Raw genomic sequence first — 18,875 nt, 5'->3', positions numbered from 1 at the left:
TTCTGTAGGACCCAGCATAGCACTACTTCGGGGTCCCTCTAACTCCAGGTCTTCTGTCTCTCCCTTACCCTCACTCCTGCCTCACACCTTCCTGGCCTCCTACCTCTTTTGCCATTACTCCTCACTTTTTGCTAGTTTTTCCCCCCACATACTTCTCATTATCCAAAAATCATGTTTAAACCTGCTTACTTAATCGTCTATCTGTCCCATCAAGTGCCAAGGGATCTTTATACAGCATTGAAGAGAGGTAGTGAATATTTGTTAAGCAAATGGACCTAGAGACTATCTTTGGTGGGAACATCCTCCTGTCAAGCACATTGGTGCTGGTGCAATAAAGAGGAAGCAAGATTTCTTGGGGACCACCCCCCAAGTACAGGGGTATAGACTGTCCATGTCCAGGTCCCAAAGACCCTCCCCAGCTGAAAAACTGGACTCAGGGGAGCAGGTAGAGTAAGGTACTGATGTTTTTAATATAGTCTGATCAGATCAATTCACATCACAAGGTCCACCTGGGCTTGCTCACATGTGACACAACCAAGGTACACAGTGTCTCTACCTGTGGCTCTCCCGCCTTCCTGGTCCCCAACATCATAGAAACTCCTTCCTGATCAGACTAGCATTTTTTAAAATTTTGCATAAAACTATTTCTTCCATAGACTTCAAACAAACAACTAGCCAAGTTAATTATGGTACATCTAAACAAATTTTAATACTAACCCTAATGTGTGACTGCGGTTTACAAAGAGCTCTGTATCACCTGGGATAGCTTTCAGTAGCAATTCACTACAACTGGTCCTAAAAAATAATAACAATAATAATCATAATTAGAGAATTAAAACCCAACAGCAAGATGAATGGTTAAAATCATGTAAGAACTGGAATTTGGGGTGGGGGTGTCCTCAATAGCTGAGCTTGTCCTGGCAATGAAATGCTAGCCTCTAGCAGGACTCAGGAAAGTCAAGGGCCCTCCAGGCCAGGGGCCAAGCTCAGACGGCTCTCAGAGGACACTCATCCCATGGTCCGTGGGATGCTGTAGGCTTCTGGTTTCCTTAAAGTAGTTGGACATCAAAGTGGTATGAGAGGTGAAGGCTCTACTGTGGTTTCTTCTGAGGGATATAAGAAAGGGGAAGGAGGAATTAGAAATATAAAGGGACCAAAACCACTGAGTCCCAGAATGCCTTGAGGTTTGGGTTTGGGATCACTAAGAATTGAGCACCAGAAATTCTGGTTTCTGGCCACTAGAGAAACCAGGCCTGGTGCTACCTTAGAGGCCTATGTAGTGTTTTTTTGCCCTTGTCCCATACCTGGTCTCTCAGATATCTCCGCAAAGTATCAGATGAGAATCTATTTCTAAAGACCATTGAGGGAATGGGTGATGGAGAGGGCGTTGGATGGGGACAGGGATGGGGGGTTATAAACGAATAAAAATCTCTCAGCTACAGAACCCAAAGACATCACTTCCCTCCGCATTCACAGCATTTCTCAGCAGTCCCCATCGGCTGTTTCTTGGGGACAAAGCATCTGTCTCACTTCCCCTCAGGCCCCATGGGCTGCTGGTCCACCTCAGGATCTACTAGAGATGATGCAAACGCTGACTGAACAATCTGAAACCCAAAGGACTCCAGAAGAGACATGTTCTGCTGGGGAGAGAAAGGTGAACCAAGGGCAGGGCCCAGGTCCCCCAGGGGGCCTCCAAGGGCCCGGACATGCACCTTCTGGATATGTTTGTTCAAGTAGGACTTAGAACGGAAGAAGCTCCCACATTCAGGGCATGGGTACTTCTTCTCCCCGTCAGACTCCATTTTGTTTTTAGGGACTGCCATGTCACAGGAGAAAGAGCCGTTGGCACTCTGCTTCTCTGGCGTCTTCAGGTCACTGGCGTCTGAGAGGTCACCATAGGAGTCAGAGCTCTCAATCAGATCCTGATGTGAGCATTTCTGGCCTTCTATGAAAGAACAAAACAGGGAAGAGATGAGGCTAGGCTTTGGAGATGCCCCCTCCTGGAGGGTCTGAGAAAGGACAGCTCACAGGCCCTGGAGGGCAGCCAAGAGCCAGTCACTGCCCTGGCAGAACCCACGGAGGTTCGGCTGGTCTGTCTGGGACCTGGAGTACCTATGGGGTGAGACAGCAAGGCCGTGGGGCCACAGGCCTCCCTGACTATGGACTTTCCATGCAGATGTGTGTGTATCATCTCAGCCTGCTTCAAGGAAAAAAGACCAAGAAGGGATTCCTCCTGCCTCTGCTCAAAATCATCCTAGGTACTTGCAGGGGCGCCTCTGGGAGTAAAACTATTTCGACGATGCTCTGCAGGTGTACTTATGCCTTGTCTCCTGCACCAGACAACCTAACACCCTCACAAAGCAGGCAGAACCAGAACCATGAGATCTTCTACTCAGCTAGACCCCACTGATGGCTCAGATGGAAACCAGTCTTTACACAAATCCTGCCTTTCTGCTTTTCTCCTGCAAAATCCCTTCCAGAGCCATACAGACAAAGCACACAGATTAAAGCAACTCTGAACAACTCAGTCTGCTGGGTATCCCCATCTAGGGCCCAGGACCCAGGTCAATATACAGCCCTCACCGCCCTGCTTCACCTGGCCCACACTGGGGTCTGTTACCAACTAGTATCTTCCTGCCTTGGTCCAAAGAGCCACGCCAGGATGGGAGGTCTGTGATGGGAGCGTGGAGCATGCCATCTCTGCCATCTCTGCCATCTCTACCATCTGCCATGCCCCTGGCCTTAAAAACAAATAAAGGCAACAAAACGATGACACACCACCAAACAACATGATTCATGATGAGCCTGGAAACTCTTTTATCAAAGCAACTCCAAATCACAGGCAATCAGGTGTCATTTATCCCTGCATCTCACAAACTCAGCCAGAGGCTCTTCAGAAAGAGCCACTTGTGGCAACCAACTACCACTGACACCGAAGCCAGACTTGGCTTCCACCCACCCACAGGGTCAACGAAGGAGAAAGCATTCAGCCGCAGCTCCACACCACCCTACAGGGCAACAGGCAGTGGCTAGGCCCAGTGACTCATCATGCAGGGCTCCTCTTCCTGCCTTAGGGCATCCTCAAAAGACAGTGGGGGCTAGCAAAGAGGACGGGAGGAAGGCTGGGGAACAGGAGGTAGGCTGATCTCGGCAGTGCCCTAAAGCCTCACTGGCTGTCTCAGAGATACCCAATGTAAATTTTGTCCTGGAGGCCACTGTTACTCTCGCCTCCCCACACCCGGCCCAGCGCCCCCACAACACAGTCTTCGCAGAGAAGCAAAGTGCAGAGCAAGGGGTCGCTTGCCTTTGTTGCCATAGGTCCTGGCGCAGTGGAACGCTGCTCCCCCATTCAGGATGGGTTCCTGGTGCCTGGAGACCTGGGGAAGGGGAACACCGTGGTGGGTTTTAACATGGACCTTTAAGTAGGAGGCAGAGGAGAAACCTAAACAAGACAAAAGGAGATGAGATCCCACAGCCAGCAAGAGATACCTCTCTGCTCCCCATGCCTTTCCTTTGGCCGCTCTGGCTAGTGTTCCCTGGTCAGCTGCACCTAGAAGGGGGTCCCCTCCTTGGCTCACATACAGCTGCAACCACATGAGGGCATGTGCTTAGGATGGAGCGTGCTACTGTCCACGAGTCAGCTTCTCTGCAGAGTCCTCTGCAAGGCTATCTGAAGGACCCAGGCCATCCACCTCTGGGCTCTCTTGGTGCCTCAGTAACGGATGGTTTGAGCAGATGTCCCATAGGCCCTGGTCAGCTGCAGGGACCATGGCTAAAAATGTGGTCAAGTAAGACTTAAGCCAGTAGAAGCCCACTGAACACTTACAGGGAAACCGGATGGAGATAAAGAGATCTCTAAGGAATGCCTCCAGGGTCCTGTTTCTTCACCTGTTAGGATATGCTCTATTTTAACTTTCCACCTTGAGAATAATCATTTAGGAACTGACCGGACTGTCTCAAGAACAGAAACAGTCGTGTGAAACAGCGCGGCCACTGCTTATCCATGCAGTCTTTTTGGTTTGGTCTTGGAACAGCCACCAGGTTCTCTGAGAGAAGAAGCAAGGATGATCTCCAGCCATCTAAGCGACTCCAGTTTATTCCTCATGCTTCAAGTCAGATTGACGCACAAGATTATCTCAAACTGGGAAGTGCAGATCCTGGGCCTACTTCCACAACAGTCACGAGGCCAAAGAGGTACGCCATTGACTCCCACCACAGTCAAGGAGCAGAAAGTACCTTCAGCAGGAACCAAAGCTTTTTAGTATAAGGCTCATGTGAGGTCCAGTGCCCTGATGGTGTTCCTTCAACCCACTCCAGATCTGGTGTCACATTCTCAGGTACTTTTGTTCCTTTTAAAATTTGTTTTGTTACATTTATGTATTTATTTGAGAGGGGAGGCCTGTGGAGGTCGGAGGACAACTTACGGGAGTCAGTTCTCTACGATGTGACTCTCTGGGATTGACCTCCAGTCTTCAGGTTTGGTGGCAAGTGCCTCTACCCATTAAGCCATCTTGCCAGCCCCTTGGTCCCTTTTAAACTACACAGTCACAGGATCACAATGAGATTCCCAAGCTAAAAGAGAGCCTAAAATGAACTGGGTAATGTCTGCACAAAACTTGATTTTTTTTTTTAAAGTGTGACCGACCACAGCATTCATGCATTCATTCATTCCTTTGCTTGTTTTTTTAAAGAGTCTCACTGTGTGGCTTGGGCTTGCTGGAACTCGTGATATCCTCCTGTGTCAGCCTCCTAAGTGCTGGGATTAGAGGCATGAGCAACCATGTCCAGGTAGCCATAGGACTTTGAAATATAATGAAGGTTCATTCTTAGTAAATGCTGATAATATGCCAGGGTGCAGCACGTCAAATGCGGTAGTTCTACAGAGCTCCTACAGCACTTTACACATTTTTCTGAGTTCTAACTCAGAAAGCCCAACTTTTTCTTTACCTTCTTTCTATTTTTTTTCCAGATCCAATCTCCATGCCTAATTTGTAAGGTGCAAGTCTCCCCTTCTCCATTTCCTTCCTCCAGCAACTGTAGAGAGTTATAGCGTATCTGTTATTTTTCTCTCAAATTCTAATAAAATTCCCCTTGAGTGTCCCAACATACAAACACCACAAAAATTCCTTTGGACTTGTGCAACAGGGTTCATTAACACCACTACGGTGTGACTGATGTTTGTTGATGAATTAAGACTGGACTGCCGTGAGACAGAGGCCTGGCCTGTGGGAACCTTCTTTAACAAATACTCCTGACAATAGCAGTTGGTGGTCCTGGTGGGAAACGTGGAGTCAGAAGCATTCTCCTTCCTTTCAACATAGTTACTTCAAAGATCCACCTGGACCAGGTGCTGATTGTCTTGTCCTGCCTGGAGAGTTGTCTCAAGCTTTAACTTAAGTGTTTGGCCTGGGGCCAGTCACTGGAGGATAGAGTAGCTGCATCTGAGTAAACATTCCTAAGAGGGACACTACAATAAGCAATAGGTAGGCAAGAATGGGAAGGATTTTAGCTCCACCTCTCTGACTGGCACTGTGGGGACCTCCAAAACCAAGCTGAACAGAAACATTGGCCCCTGAAACCAGCACAAGATATCAGAACTTTCTGATGAAATAATGGTGCAAGAGGATTCTTCTTTGGGTCTTAATTACTTTGAGAGCCTCTGAAGCAGTATGGAACCCTCCCCATGGCATGCCGGAGCAGGTCCACTGCAATCAAAGTGAACGGGAAAGGAGGGAGAGAGCACCAGGAGTTAGATTTACTCCTAGTAGGAAGAGCTGTCTACCGAGGGAATACAGCAGATGCTTAATAAAAACTTCCGCATGTTCCTGAAAAACAGTCTGAGGAACACATGGCTGGATCCTCTTGATGCTCCCCTAACTGTGGATTGTACTATCTATAGCAAAATCACTTGGCAAGTTGGCAAGAATGGATCCACAGCTGCCACTTAAAGCCTAGAATTAAACACAGCAACTCAGCAGTCAAGTGCTGGGATGAAACAGAAGCTCAAAAAAAAAAAAAGAAAGAGAAGCTCACTTCCCAAGCAGAACACATCTTTGAGGCCAGATGTATTTAGCTGGAATCCTAAACTCACCCACCCATCTACTGATTAACCAAAAGTCAAAGAGGCAGCTTGATCAGGCCTCCATGACGAAGGCACTGTGCAAATACAGAGAGCCTCCCTCCTTCCCCAAAGAAGAGTTGAGCAGCAGAAGGCCATTGTGCTTCAGTTGTATTTTCTTACCTAGTGTCTCTGTAATTCCCACTGAGGTTCCATGTCCATGCAGAAATTGGGGACCACTTTTTTTGTGTCTAAACCATGGAGGTGCCATATCTGGTACATTAAGATTGAATCAGTTTAGGAAAACGCACAACACCATGTCCAGCCACTTGTGTGCTCAACTGACAGGAAAAAACTTCCTCTTTAAAAATACCCTTCCCATTAAAAAATTTTTTATTTTATGTGTATAAGTGTTTTGCATGTATATAAGTATGCCATGTATGTGCAATACCCAGAGGCCAGAAGAGGGTGTCAGATCCCCTGGAGCTTATGGACACTTGTTAGCCACCGTGCGGGTGCTGGGAATCGTACCCTAGTCCTCTGCAAGAGCAGTCAGTGCTCTTAATCTCTCAGTCATCTCTCCAGCTCCCTATTGTTGCTGTTTTAATAGAGGGTCTTAGCAGGCCTGGCACTTGCTATTTAGTCCAGGCTGGTCTTGAACTCATAGCAATCTTCCTGCCTCAGCCTTCTAAGTGCTGTGATTATAGGAATAGTTCACCAGGCTGGGCTTCCTCTCCTTTGTGACAAGGTCTCACTGTGTAGCCTTGGCTGGCTTGGAATTTATTGCTGTCTTCCCACCTCAGTCTCCTAAATGTAGAGATTATAAGCAAAAGTATATATTTAGAGGCTGGAGAGAAGGCTCAGCGGTTAAGAGCACTGGCTGTTCTTGCAGAGGACCCAGGTTCAGTGGCCAGCACTCATGTGGCAGTTCATTACCCTTTGTAACTCCAGCCTCTTCAGGTACTGCATGCACATGGTACACTTGCTGTATACATGCAGGCAAAACAGTCATACATATAAAAATTATTTTTTAAAGAACTGAAGATTGAAGGATCTCAGGAGTTCACTGGATTCAGTCTTAGCTGTTGAATGACCAGCTTGCTAACATTTAACCTTTGTTTAAACTCTTGAGATTTAAATAGTTATTTATTTTGCAGTACCTAGGATTGAACACAAAGCCTTACATATGCCAGGCAAGTGCTCCACCACTGAATTAGATCCCCAGCCCTAAGGACATTCATTTAATGTCATTCATTAATCAATTGTGGTCTTCACAGCCTTGGTGGCACAGGGCAAACGATGACAGAGCGCCCCATGCATGCCCCATTCCTTTGTTGTCCAGACATAACCTATCCCCTGAAAAAGAGACTTCCTTCCTCTTTTTTGTTGTTTGCATGTATTGTGGTCCCCTCTTACTTCTGCCAGAGAACAAGTCCAGAGGCGGCTTCCGCTCCTCTTCTGATAAGGCTGTACAATATTATTGCTCCTCCTCCAGGACCCAAACTTTCTTTGGCCTTTCTGGAGGAATGGGTCTTCCTGCTTCAGCCTTCTCTTTAGCCTGTGGTCCACTCTTGGTGGGCTCTGGTTTTCTTCTTCTGAACTTTCTTGAGGGAAACTCCTGATGTACATGTGCACTGTGTCCTAATGGGTCGCCTTTCTTGCTGTTCCCTGCTGGTCTCAGCTGGGCTCCTTGGAGCCCTAGTATCCTGTCCTGTTCATCCCTACTCTCATCCAGGCTGGGCTTCCCAGCTTATCATTTGCATTCTTCACCACTTTTAGCAGTTCTCAGCTCTGCTCACTGAGCCAGTTCTGGGACTGGTAACTTCAACACTGAAAGGTTGACTGAAGTCCTGGGGGCGGCGCAGTACAGCAAGTTTAGTTATTGGGGGATGCTGTCAGGAAGCCAAATTAGGTGAGAAACCAGCCCTCTAGGCCTGGGGCAGCCCCAGTCAAGACTGTCCTGCTTATTCTCACTGTCTGGGCAAAGCTCCCAACAGAAAGTGTCAGAAAACAGGACAGGCTGTCTGAAGAAGCTAGTGACTTCTTGCATTCACAGGTTTCCTAGTGGAACCAACATCAATATTCAGTGTCCATCAAGGCAAATCTTGGGTTGTGTATTAGTTTCTGGGAGGCATCAGATTCCAAGACACCAAGAAAACCCATCTACTCAGCAGAGTCCCTCCCCCAGGAACCTTGGGACACAGAGACAGCACAGACAACTGAGGCACCCTGTAGAGACTTTGTGCCCTGTCCAAACCAGACTGTCAGCGAGCAGTATCTTTCCTACCATTGTTACGGTGTAAGAAGAGACCATCCCAAGGATACAGCTCCTTGTGGATTCAGAGAACTTTCACCTACCCTTTCTTGGGATCATCACAACAACCCTATGAAATGGGAACGGGGGCATTTGAAAGAAGAAGAAAGTGAGGCTTTGAGGGGGCAACAAAAGCTCAAGGCTACATAGCAAGGGGCTGGGACTAAACCTTAGGTCCCCTGACTACTGGTTCAATGCTCAACCCATTAAGTTATATTATATCGCAGACTTACAGAAACACTGGGATAAGAGTGGTCCAGGAAATGACAACAAACAGCATCCCCATCTGGTCAGCAGGTGTATCACACAGCAGCCTCCTCATGGCCACAGACAGCTGCCCCCCGACCTCCTCCAGAACAGACGCTGTGCTTGCAAACAAACTTCCAGCATTTCAACAGCCAACTAGATCCAGCAGAACCTTAGGGACAGGCCTGACTTCAACACAACACTGCTGCCATGGCTAGATCCTACCTAGGCCAACCTTGGCCTCAAGCACACCACCCTGCTCAGAGCACCTTCCACACTGCTCTCCTGTCAAGGCCACACTCTACCTGTCTGGGCTCTCTTTAAACCATTTTTGTCAGAAAATTTCTGTCTCTTGTTCATCTCCAGACTCAACCTCCTTATATGCCAGTGAGTCAACTGGCAGAACCCCTTTACAGCCCACTCTGGGGCTAAAGACTCCCCTGCCGATCTCAGTTTGGCAACATTTGTAAAGTTTATAAGTCTTGCTACCTGAGCAGATACATCTGACCCCGAGCTTGGGGATCACATCTTAAGTGTTTCCACCTTCTGGTCACTTGGGACCTCCCATTCCAAGCACCCAAGCTTCTCGGAAAGGAGAAGGTCTTAGCTGGGTGATGCTCTCAGGCCTGAGTGAGGACATTTCTCATTCAGTGGGAGGGTGGGCCATGCAGAGTAGAGTATGAGGCAGGGTGGCCAAGACATCCTTGGGCTCCCAAGCAAGCTCAGGCCCATCCTCCGAAGTGAGGAAACAGTGGGAAGATTACCTCGGTTACAGATACTGCAGAAGTTGCTGGGGCCCTCGCTGTGCTTCTTCAGATGGTCTGCCATGTATGCTGCCCGCAAGTACTTCCCACACACCTGGCAGGGCACTTTGTCTTCATGACAGGCCAGGTGGGAGCGCAGACGGTCTCGGGTGGCGAACGAAGCATTGCAGGTCTGAGTACAGAAAGGAAAATGGGATGAAGAACAGCAGACATCCACACCTGACCAAGAATACCATGACGCAAAACTCATTGCTCATCACCCTTTACAGAGCTGTACAGTGCTGCTGAGGCTCTCCACTCACAATACCAAGAGGCTGTTCTTACTTCCCATGGGATACTTAAGTTGGAATTACTGGTTCTTTACCATAGACATGCTCAGTCCTAGGCTCCTCTACTGAGTGAAGTTATTCTTTTTTCTTCCCTCTCTACCCTCTTGGCTTTTTGAGACAGGGTCTCATGCAGCCCAGGGTGATCTTGAACTCCGTGTAGTTGAAGTTGATGTTGAACTGCTGATCTTCCTGCAGAGTACTGGGATGCACATTACCATGCCTGGCTATTCATTCGTTCTAAACCACAAAAGCACTTGACTTTAGGAGCATTGGCTGTGAGTTACTGGCATATAAAGTAGTCTTCCTGCTCTCTGTCCTAGGGTCTTCCCTTATTGCTTTATACAAAGAATTCAATGTATTCATTTCATTCAAATATGACATTAGTTTTGGCCATAGGGAACTGGAAAAGGCAGTACAAAGCACAAAGATAACAGTTCATAATATTCTTGTGAGTCTGAACAGAAAAAGCAGCTTATAAAATGATGGTGTCAACTCCGCTAATGGGAGAATTAGAGAATGCAGGTTGTAGGCTTTGAGAACATCTGTGAAATGCTTCAGTGGGGAAATGGCGGTAAGAACAAGGACGGTACCAACCTACACTGACCAGGCAGGTCTGAGCTCAGCCTGATAGACATCGTCTTATGTAGTCCATCTACACAGCAGCCCTCTGAGGCAGGCTGTGTGACTATCTCCAGGAGTGTGTAACCTCTGAAAGCTGTGACTGAGCAGACTCACAGCAGGCCATGGTGGTAGATAACCTTAGGGCTAAAGGTCAGAACTTAAACCCTGAGAATGGAGAATGAGGGCCCAGTTCCCCAGTCATTATCTCTCTCCAACACCCCTTCCTCTGTTGGGAGCATGCAAAGGCACCCTAGCCTTGGGGAACACAGAATGTCAGAAAGCTCTGAAGAGGAGAATCCAGTGGTTTTCAAGCTATTTTGGCTCCTCAAGAGGTGCCTCTGTTAAATTGGACTCCCTTCTTTTCTCTTTTTGTGTACTTCCTGTTTTTGGACCACCTCCCCATTAACTTGTTAAAATGGAGCTGCCCCTATTTCCTGTTCAGAAATGGATCCTGATAACCTGAGATCTCAAGGTAAGTGTTTAAACAGTCACTACATACATTTATCTCCTTGATGCACAATCAAAGCAAGATGCAGGTATGCAATGCCTTGGAGGTAGAGGATACCCTACCATTTGCTACCTTAATCCCAGCCATCTACCCAGCACAAAAGCTTCGATGTTCCTATGTTCATTATAAGCAAAAAAAGAGCAATTCATCCTAATGAAATACTGCCTCTGTTTTTTTTAATGATCAGTTTACTCATTTAACAAACGAAGAAGCTAACTTTAGAAAGTGAACTTGCCTGAAGCACAAGCCTCTGACTACTAGAGAAAGCAGCAGTCTAAACACCCTCCTCACCAGACCAGTCTTCAGGTTACTCAAGTCTTTTTGTCTCAGGTCTTTTTGTCTTGACCAATTTATAGCTGGGCAAAACAGAGGCCCCGAGGGGATGCAGGATAGCTAGGATTCGGAATAGTCTGTGCCCTTGTGACTGCCCTGTTCAATAGAGGTACAGCCTGTGAATGGAAGGTGCCAAAACTGACCCATGTATTTGGAATCCAGTGCTGACTTGAGGAAAAAGATAGTGCAAGGAAGCTCTGGCACCTAGGCAGCTGAGAAAGCCTCTTGGAGACTTAGTCTCATGGACATAGGAAGACCCCACTCAGGGATATCACTGATAAGTTACAGTAAGAGGGGAAATTCAGAATTTTCTACTCAGCCTAGCAGGCTGTAAACTGTATCAAGGGCTATATAATACCCCTGGAGGAAGAGGGCATACATGTCCATTTATCCAGGGCAAGAGTTGCTTTGCCAGGGAACCAAGGACAAAACCCGCCTGCCATGAGACTGTGTTTTAAGCCTCAGAAATAGAAGGAACCAACATGAAGTAGGTGTAGAACAATGGCATTCAGGACTGTCTGCCTTAGTCCTGGGAGAGGAAGCCACTACAGAGGTATGACAGAGATGCCTTGTTTCTCCTGCCAGCCTTTTGGAATCCTTCCTTTAAAGGCTTTGCTGTCATACTTTGGTACCCTAGATTATGGACAATTATCCCCAAGTGGATTATCCATTTGGAGATTAGGTTAGCAAAATTAAAATCCCAGAACTGGCTGGCTTGCCCCACCCTATCCTCCATTGATTATCTCTCAGGCTAACTTTAGCCTGAGCAAACATAATTAGGAATGCAAATCTGCTACTGAAGGAAAAAAGCCACAACCAAAAACTATGACTGTGTTACAAAGCCAAGCTGAAGTAATTGTTGGCTTCTCTCTACCAGGACTGACCCTCTGTGGCTGAAGTCCCCAAGGTTTTCTGTGTAAGTCTATTGAGTCCAAGTCTAGGCCTACAACACAGAACATGAAAGAGGCTGGTCACATGACCCAGGAGAGCCCCGAAGGGGCTGAGGGAGGGAGACACACCTTAAAGGGGTCAATCAGAACCTGGGAGAACCCTGGGAGAAAAGCACTCTCCCCATCCTGCAGACCAGAGAAGACAAAGGGGCCCTGAAAGGGGAACAGTCAGCCAGCAGGCTAAGCTCAGGAAGTCAGCTGTCAGGAGGTACCAGCTCAGGCCTCTGGGAGTTGAGCCATCACCACTCAACCCTGATCCTGTCATGCTAAATGCTCACCCCACCACATCTCCTAAAGCTTTCAGTCCTGAGTTAACAGTTGGGGAATGGGGCCCCAAGAATACTGGTGAACACCTCCAACCCCTTGAAGGCCTTGGAAGTCTGGAAGCCACAGGAGGTATGTTGAGAAAAACCCTCCTACAGCCAAAAATCTAAGGGAAATGCATGCAAGCCTAGCCTTATTAGTCCTTTCTTGTGTGCAGCCTAATCCATCCTTATCTAACCAGCCCGAGAAGTGGGGTCACTGGAAGCAACAGGAGAGGTCTGAGGTCCTCCAGCCCTTTAGCTCTGACTGAAATCCCGGTTCGGACAATGGTTGGGGGCATGCGGACCAGTTAAGGAGACTCAGGACAAGCCTCAAGGAGACTTGTGGGTCCCTACCAAGCCTGAGGCTTTCTGCCCCTACTTTCAGATGGCCTTTCCACCAGTCTCTGTAATTGGCCCCTCATCCTCTGTGGCATGAAGGGCCCACAGGCATATGGACCTAAGGAATCCACTCCCAGAGGGACCTTTCTTCACCTCTGGTGCTTTCAGCATGGCACCCCATCCCACACAGGTGTCCCTGCTGTTTAACCAAGCCTTGGCACACCTGACTGGCCAGCCTAGAGTAACAACACATCACTTGCTAGCTAGGTCCTTGTTAAGGGGGTTCTGACTACAGGATCAGGTCTGTGAGTGTGTGCTGAAGGGTAGGAGCTGGCTCATACACCAAGGGACAATGATGTTATGACAGACCAAGGACAAAACACGCAAAGCCTCAAATGTTAGAATGAAAACTTTTATCATCACTCCTGATCTCCCCGCAGGCGTTCGGGGAGCTAAGGGACACACCAGGGAGATCCAGGGGGTCGATACCTGCTTTATCCACCCCTAATTAGAGTCACCTAGTGGGGTGGCACAATATAAAGCTACTAGTTTAGTTTAGTTCCTGAGCAGACCAGCTAAAAGGAAGTCCTCAAAACATGAAAGTCTAATTCATTAAACAGAAATGAAAGCTGGGCCTTGTGTGAGGCGGAAGACGGCAGCACAGCTGACCCTAAATTGGGAGTTGTGCCTGATGCGTCTTTGGAGGTGGAGTGACTCAGTGGGAAGAGGATGGCCAGAAACCCCATGCTATATGGAAATAAGGCCAGGGGAAGGGAAGCTCATAAGCTGGGGATTAGTTCCTGGAAACAGGACAACTTCCAGATTCACTCAGACAAGGACCAATGCCCAGGGCGTATCACCTGTTGAGGCAGGGGGAGGGGAGATAGGAGAGCTCAGAAAGAAACTTGGAGGCATATTCAGAAAGGTGCTTCTTACTACCTTCATCTAAGTGTTCTGAGCTGGGAAAAATTTCAGAACATCTGGACATGGTGGCCAGTGACCACCTTCCTGGCCTCTCCCAAAAGCAAGGGTCCCAGGCCAGCTACCACTCCCCTCCACCTTTGGAAGGGGGGGGGGGCTAGCCTACAGGCCACTGGGTAAAGGCCCGGCTGCCCTCAGAGGTTGTCCAACCCTGCCTCAGATATCCAGGTGGGGCTGGGCAGAAGAGAGCATTGCTGGAGTGTGCTGGGCTCAGGTTTTCAAGGGCTGGGAAGGACTTTTTTAGAGAAAGGGAAAAGGCGGTGTCAGGAACCGAATGGGACGACCTCCACAAAGCAGGCTGGGCAAAGTCCCATGATGGCAGGTCGCTAGGAAGAGGTTCCAGGGGCGGCAGGCCGCTGCTGCTCCCAACCCACACCTGGAAAAAGGGCAGAGAGTGCAGGTTACCCCCCCAGGCCACTAGGCACACCCCCACTGCCCTCCAGGCTCCTCCTATCCTGTCTGGACTGCTCAGCACACTACCTGGGAGTCAGAATGTGCTCTGTGATGACAGAATCAGAGATGGAGAAACAGAAGGCAGCAAGGCACAGACAGATCCCAGCAGGCCCACCCTGAATCCACATCTTTGGGAGTGGCTGCCTAGCCAAGCGTCTTTGAACACTGTCTACCTCTGGTCCTGGGGACTCTTGCCTACTACAACACATCCATCTTTCCCCACAGGTCTCCCTGAACCCTTCACCCTGCAAGAGGTTAGGAGTAGTGTCTCCCAACAGTGCCTTGTCCTCAGTGGGAAGCACTTACCATAGAAGGGAGACAACTAAGAGGCATATTTTCCATCCACACAGAAATGCTCAAACGCCAGGAAAGGAAACTCAATTTTCTGGGTCCCAGCAGAGCCCCCAGATAGTGTTCAAGCAAAGATGAGAATTTAGTCCAGCTCCCCTACCTAATTCCACACAGAAAGAGAACATCTTGCCTTGCTGTGGCTGTTTGTGCGGCTCAGGTGCCAGTGTTGGGAGATGGGACCACCTGCTTCCTAACTCCTACCTACAATACAGTTCCCTACTCTGAGAGAACACAGGAGTTCCCACTCAACTCAGACTAGGGGAAAGGTTGGCTGGAGTACCAGAAGCCCTTTTGAAACCCCTACAGTTCATACAAACTACTAGAAACCAGCAGCCAGGCCCAGCAAGGTGTCAGATCCATGAGGACAACCTTTGTACAGTGTGACCCACCATTCAAGGAACTGGCAAACACCAGGACAGGAAAGCTAAGAAAGAGAATGGAGGCGAAGGCCATGGAAACCAGAACCAAGTGACCAAGAAAGGGGGATATCAGCCCTGGGGGAAGAACAAAGGAGAGGACAGAAGGAGGATGGAGTGACAGAGGGGAGAGGTGTGTGCAGAGTGGTGGTCAGTCAGCCAGCCCAGCACACACAGCAGCTCATGACCATGGCTGAAAGAACAGCAACATTTGCCTTCCACCCAACTCCAGCCTGGCCCAGCCCCTACCTGACACTTGTGAGGGCGCTCAGAAGTGTGCACCTGCTTGATGTGTCCATTCAAGTGATCAGGCCTGCAAAAGAGAGAATCAAGAGACTTTAAACCAAAACATTAAAAAAGATGAGCCAAACTTGACCAATCTCCCTCCCTTCCTCCCTCTTCTCTCCTAGAGAGGATTCCATCTCCCCCTACCCCAGCAAGACAAAGACAAGTCACCACCCAGCTCTGGCTCCATAGGCCCAAGCCTCTCAGCCTGTTTTTCTCTAAGGGGGAGGGGAAGTGACTGTTTCTCTCTGATCTTGCTTACCCCACCCCACCCCCCCAGCAGAAACGCAAGGATTCCTAGGATCCAGGCAGCAGCTTTAGAATTAACAGGGCTGCCCAGGCCCAGCCTGGGGGGGGGGGGGGGGCGCCCCCCCCCTTTTGGCCAACACAAACCCCCTTAAAACCCCCGCCTTCCCCCCCCCCCCCAGCCTCTCCCGCCACAGCAACCAATGAATCTCCCTCAGATGGAATTCAGTCCCCAGAGGCCAGTGATGGAGCCTTAAGTCCCAGGCTGGGCTGGTAAGCCAGATGCCCGTCAGAGCAGGTGGGCAGGGGCTGTCTGACCGGTAAGACTGGTTCCTTGTTGGGGCCCCTCTGAGGGAGTTCTCTGTCCTAGGTTCACACATACAGGGTGTTCAGGATTAAAGTTAAAACCAGCCTTTTACTCAATAGTCTCACAGAAAATTAACAAAAAGCACTGTGCTCCCAGACCAGTCTTCAATTCCCCCAAAAGGCTTACTAAAGTGAGTTGAAAAGAGGTTCTGCTTTTGAAACATTCTATCCCGAGAACATATGGAGAGACCCTATGGGCTCACAGGGTTCTGGAGGCACCAGGTCAGAATACATCAAAGGCTACAGTATCACTATTGCAAAGCAGCCCTGGGTATCCGGCTTTATGCCTCTCAATCCCAGGGTCATGTGAGGGGCAAAGCTGGAGCCTGATACAGGAGGGCCTGGCAGCTACTATGTCGGAGGATCTGGAGCCTCGGGAGTGTAAGGAGTCCCAGATGCACTTGTTCCAGTTCCTCCCTCCGCAGCCATTCAGGCGGGGAAAGTTGAGGGAGGAGCCCAGCCTCGCGCCCCCAGAGGGGGCCCCACGCCTGGTGCCGGAAACACAAAGGGAACCCGGGGAGAAGAATGGGGAGGCCCGATGGCTCTGGCCTGAGGAATCCTGCCCCTTCCCACAGGCCCCGAAGAAGAGGATACTAGGGCATGGTGGTGCCAGAGAACTTGCCTAACATGCAGCGCCTGGCCACACCATCTCCGAATCTGCGGCCTTAAAACACTCTCTTTAAACCCAGCATGCTCCAGTGACCCTGCACCCCAAGACCCACACCCCCAGAACCTTCAAGGAACTGTCTCATAAAGCAGAACCAAGATGGGACACGGCGGGGAGCCGGGGAGGGTGCCTTTCTCACCTGGAGAAGCCTTTCCCACAGCTCTGGCAGATGTACGGCTTGCCTACCGACCCATCATGGGACCGCACATGGTAGGACATGCGGTCCTTTCTCTTGAACCGCAGACCACACACCGGGCAGGAGTAGGGCTTCTCCCCAGAGTGGGACAGCTTGTGCCGGTTGAGATGGTACACGTCACGGAAGATCTTGCCACAGATCTCACAAGCCACCTGCTTCCTGGTCCGGCTCCTTTTTCTGGGGCCGTCGGGGTCCTCAGAGATAGGTAGCCCATTCTCCCCCAGCCGTGGAGGAGGAAGATCGATGTAGCCCAGCTGAAGGCTGGTGACACCGTGTTGGGCCTCATGCTGCCGGAGCCGGTTGGCATCAGTGAACACCTTCCCGCACAGGCCACACGGAAGGATGCCTGCCTCCCTCAAGCCCCCTGGAGACCCAAACATCGAGTCCAGAAGGTTGGCTTTCCTTGGGCGTCCCCGGCCTCGCTTGCCAGTCAGTGGAGGGGCACTCGATGCCACATTGGGGAATGGGGAAGTCAGCAGTTGAGGGGACAGGGGTCCAGCCACCATGGGCAAACGGTCCACCCCAGGTAACACAGGCAGGGAAGCTTGGCCCGCAATAGCTGCACCTGTGGCCCTGGCAGCTTCCTCCTCAGGCTGCATGGTACCAGCAATACCATTGCTGTTGGCTGCCAAGGCTGCGCCGTTGGTCATGTCCAAAGGGAAACCCAAATCAGAGGTCCCAGGGGGACGAAAGAGCATGATGTCAGCCCGGGCCGGAGGCACCAAGATCTGTACGTTGGACTGTTTGATGACTTCCTGGCAGATCTCGATGACCGACCTCATCAGCAGGAACTTGGCGGCCGTCATGAGCTCAGGGAAGCTCTCTAGGCGCACCACGATGCGGGAAGTGTAAGCGAAGTCCAGGATGTCCCCAAATACCTTGGAGCTGATGGTGTGCATCTCCAGCTCGCGGCTGCCCCCGGCCCCACCGCCCGGAGCCGCCGCCGCGCCTCCAACATCAGCAGGACCCCCGTCTGCAGCTCCGCCGTCGCCCAACTGGGCGCTGAATACCGACTCAAAGTACTCGCTGCAGGCGGCCAGCACGGCGCGGTGCGCTGGGAAGCTCTCGTCGCCCACCCGTAGGAGCACGTCGCAGAAGCGCCCGCCGTTTTTGCGCTGCTGGTTTAGGTTGTGCAGCATCTCGGTACTATGTCTGCTCACCTGGTAGGTGTAGCAGCCCGACGGGCCGCAGGAAGCGTCGTTGACCCGCTCCATGGCCGCCGCCCCCTGCCCACGAGCCGGGCCCGGGCCCCCGCCGGTCCCCAGTCCCTTCCCCTAGGCAGCGAGAAGCCGGGCGCGGTGGACTTGTCCCCACTCCCCGCACGTGCTGCCCGGGGCTAGTCAGTCTCGCAGGTGCGCCCAGCGCACACGCCCCCTGCCCGAATCAAAATGTCTAGACGGCGGGGTGCGCTGCCCCCCACATAGCCACCCCGCCCCCACCGGACCGCGCGATCCGCTCCCCGCCTGCCCGCCTCCCTTTCTCGTCTACCTTCCGGGGGGTACGCAAGCGAAGAGGTGCGCCCCTCCTGCCAATGCTCCTGCCACCTCCCCTCCCGCCCGCCAGGCGGCGCCGGCGCTCAGCCAAGAGAGGCGCGCGCGCGGGGAGGAGGGGTCCGCCGCGCAAGCGCAAGCGCGCGCTCCAAGGCTTTTCCCGGGCCCGCTGGGGGCGCGCGCTGCGTCCCCTGCAAAGCGCGAGCCGGGGCGGGGGCGCCGGAGCAAAGGAAACAAAAGGCGAAGGCGGCGGTGGCCGGGCGTGCGCGGGGGCGGTGGCGCAAGCCGGGCCTCCGAGCTTGGCGGTGGCGGCGGCCGAAACGAGCGGGCGGCGGCGGCAGCGGGGTGGGCCCTTCCCTAGGCCAGGCGCCGGCGGCAGCGGAGCGGCGGCGCTGCGGCCCGGGGCTCCGTGTTCGGAACGGAGGAAAGATGGCAGCGACTGCACTTCCTCTTGCACTTTCACCCCTGGGGGGAGGAGAAGGAGGGGGCGATACCAACAACACCCCCCCTCGCTTGCAGAAAGGAAAAAAAAAAGAAACTGCGAGCTCGGTCTGGCAGGGGGCCGGTGCCCCCGGCCCTGCACGTGCGCGCCGGGATCTCTAGCCCCAGCCACCCGGCGCTGCAAACTTTCCACTTTCTTTGTGCCGAGCGCCCCCC

The 18,875-nt window shown here is 51.2% G+C and overlaps 1 protein-coding gene across 4 annotated transcripts; it reads right to left on the bottom strand.

The window, feature by feature from the left end:
- Positions 1-446: 446 nt before the first annotated feature.
- Positions 447-18,737, bottom strand: Patz1 (POZ/BTB and AT hook containing zinc finger 1). 4 transcript variants are annotated; one of them, XM_008841013.3, is made up of 5 exons: positions 16,672-18,737; positions 15,218-15,281; positions 9,383-9,554; positions 3,305-3,442; positions 447-1,945 (listed from the first exon to the last, which is right to left on the bottom strand). In XM_008841013.3, exons 1-5 carry the CDS (start codon positions 17,940-17,942, stop codon positions 1,527-1,529), a joined length of 2,064 nt encoding a protein of 687 aa, XP_008839235.1. In that variant the 5' UTR covers positions 17,943-18,737; the 3' UTR covers positions 447-1,526. The 4 variants fall into 4 exon arrangements, with proteins under 4 accessions (XP_008839235.1, XP_008839237.1, XP_008839236.1 ...); XM_008841015.3 differs by having other exon boundaries at positions 3,305-3,377; XM_008841014.3 differs by lacking the exon at positions 3,305-3,442.
- Positions 18,738-18,875: the final 138 nt, after the last annotated feature.

The sequence above is a fragment of the Nannospalax galili genome, unplaced genomic scaffold (genome assembly GCF_000622305.1).
Source record: "Nannospalax galili isolate Female #2095 unplaced genomic scaffold, S.galili_v1.0 scaffold259, whole genome shotgun sequence".
NCBI lineage: Eukaryota > Metazoa > Chordata > Mammalia > Rodentia > Spalacidae > Nannospalax > Nannospalax galili.
Note: the sequence above shows the minus strand (reverse complement) of the source record. Positions and strands in the feature narration are given on the sequence as shown.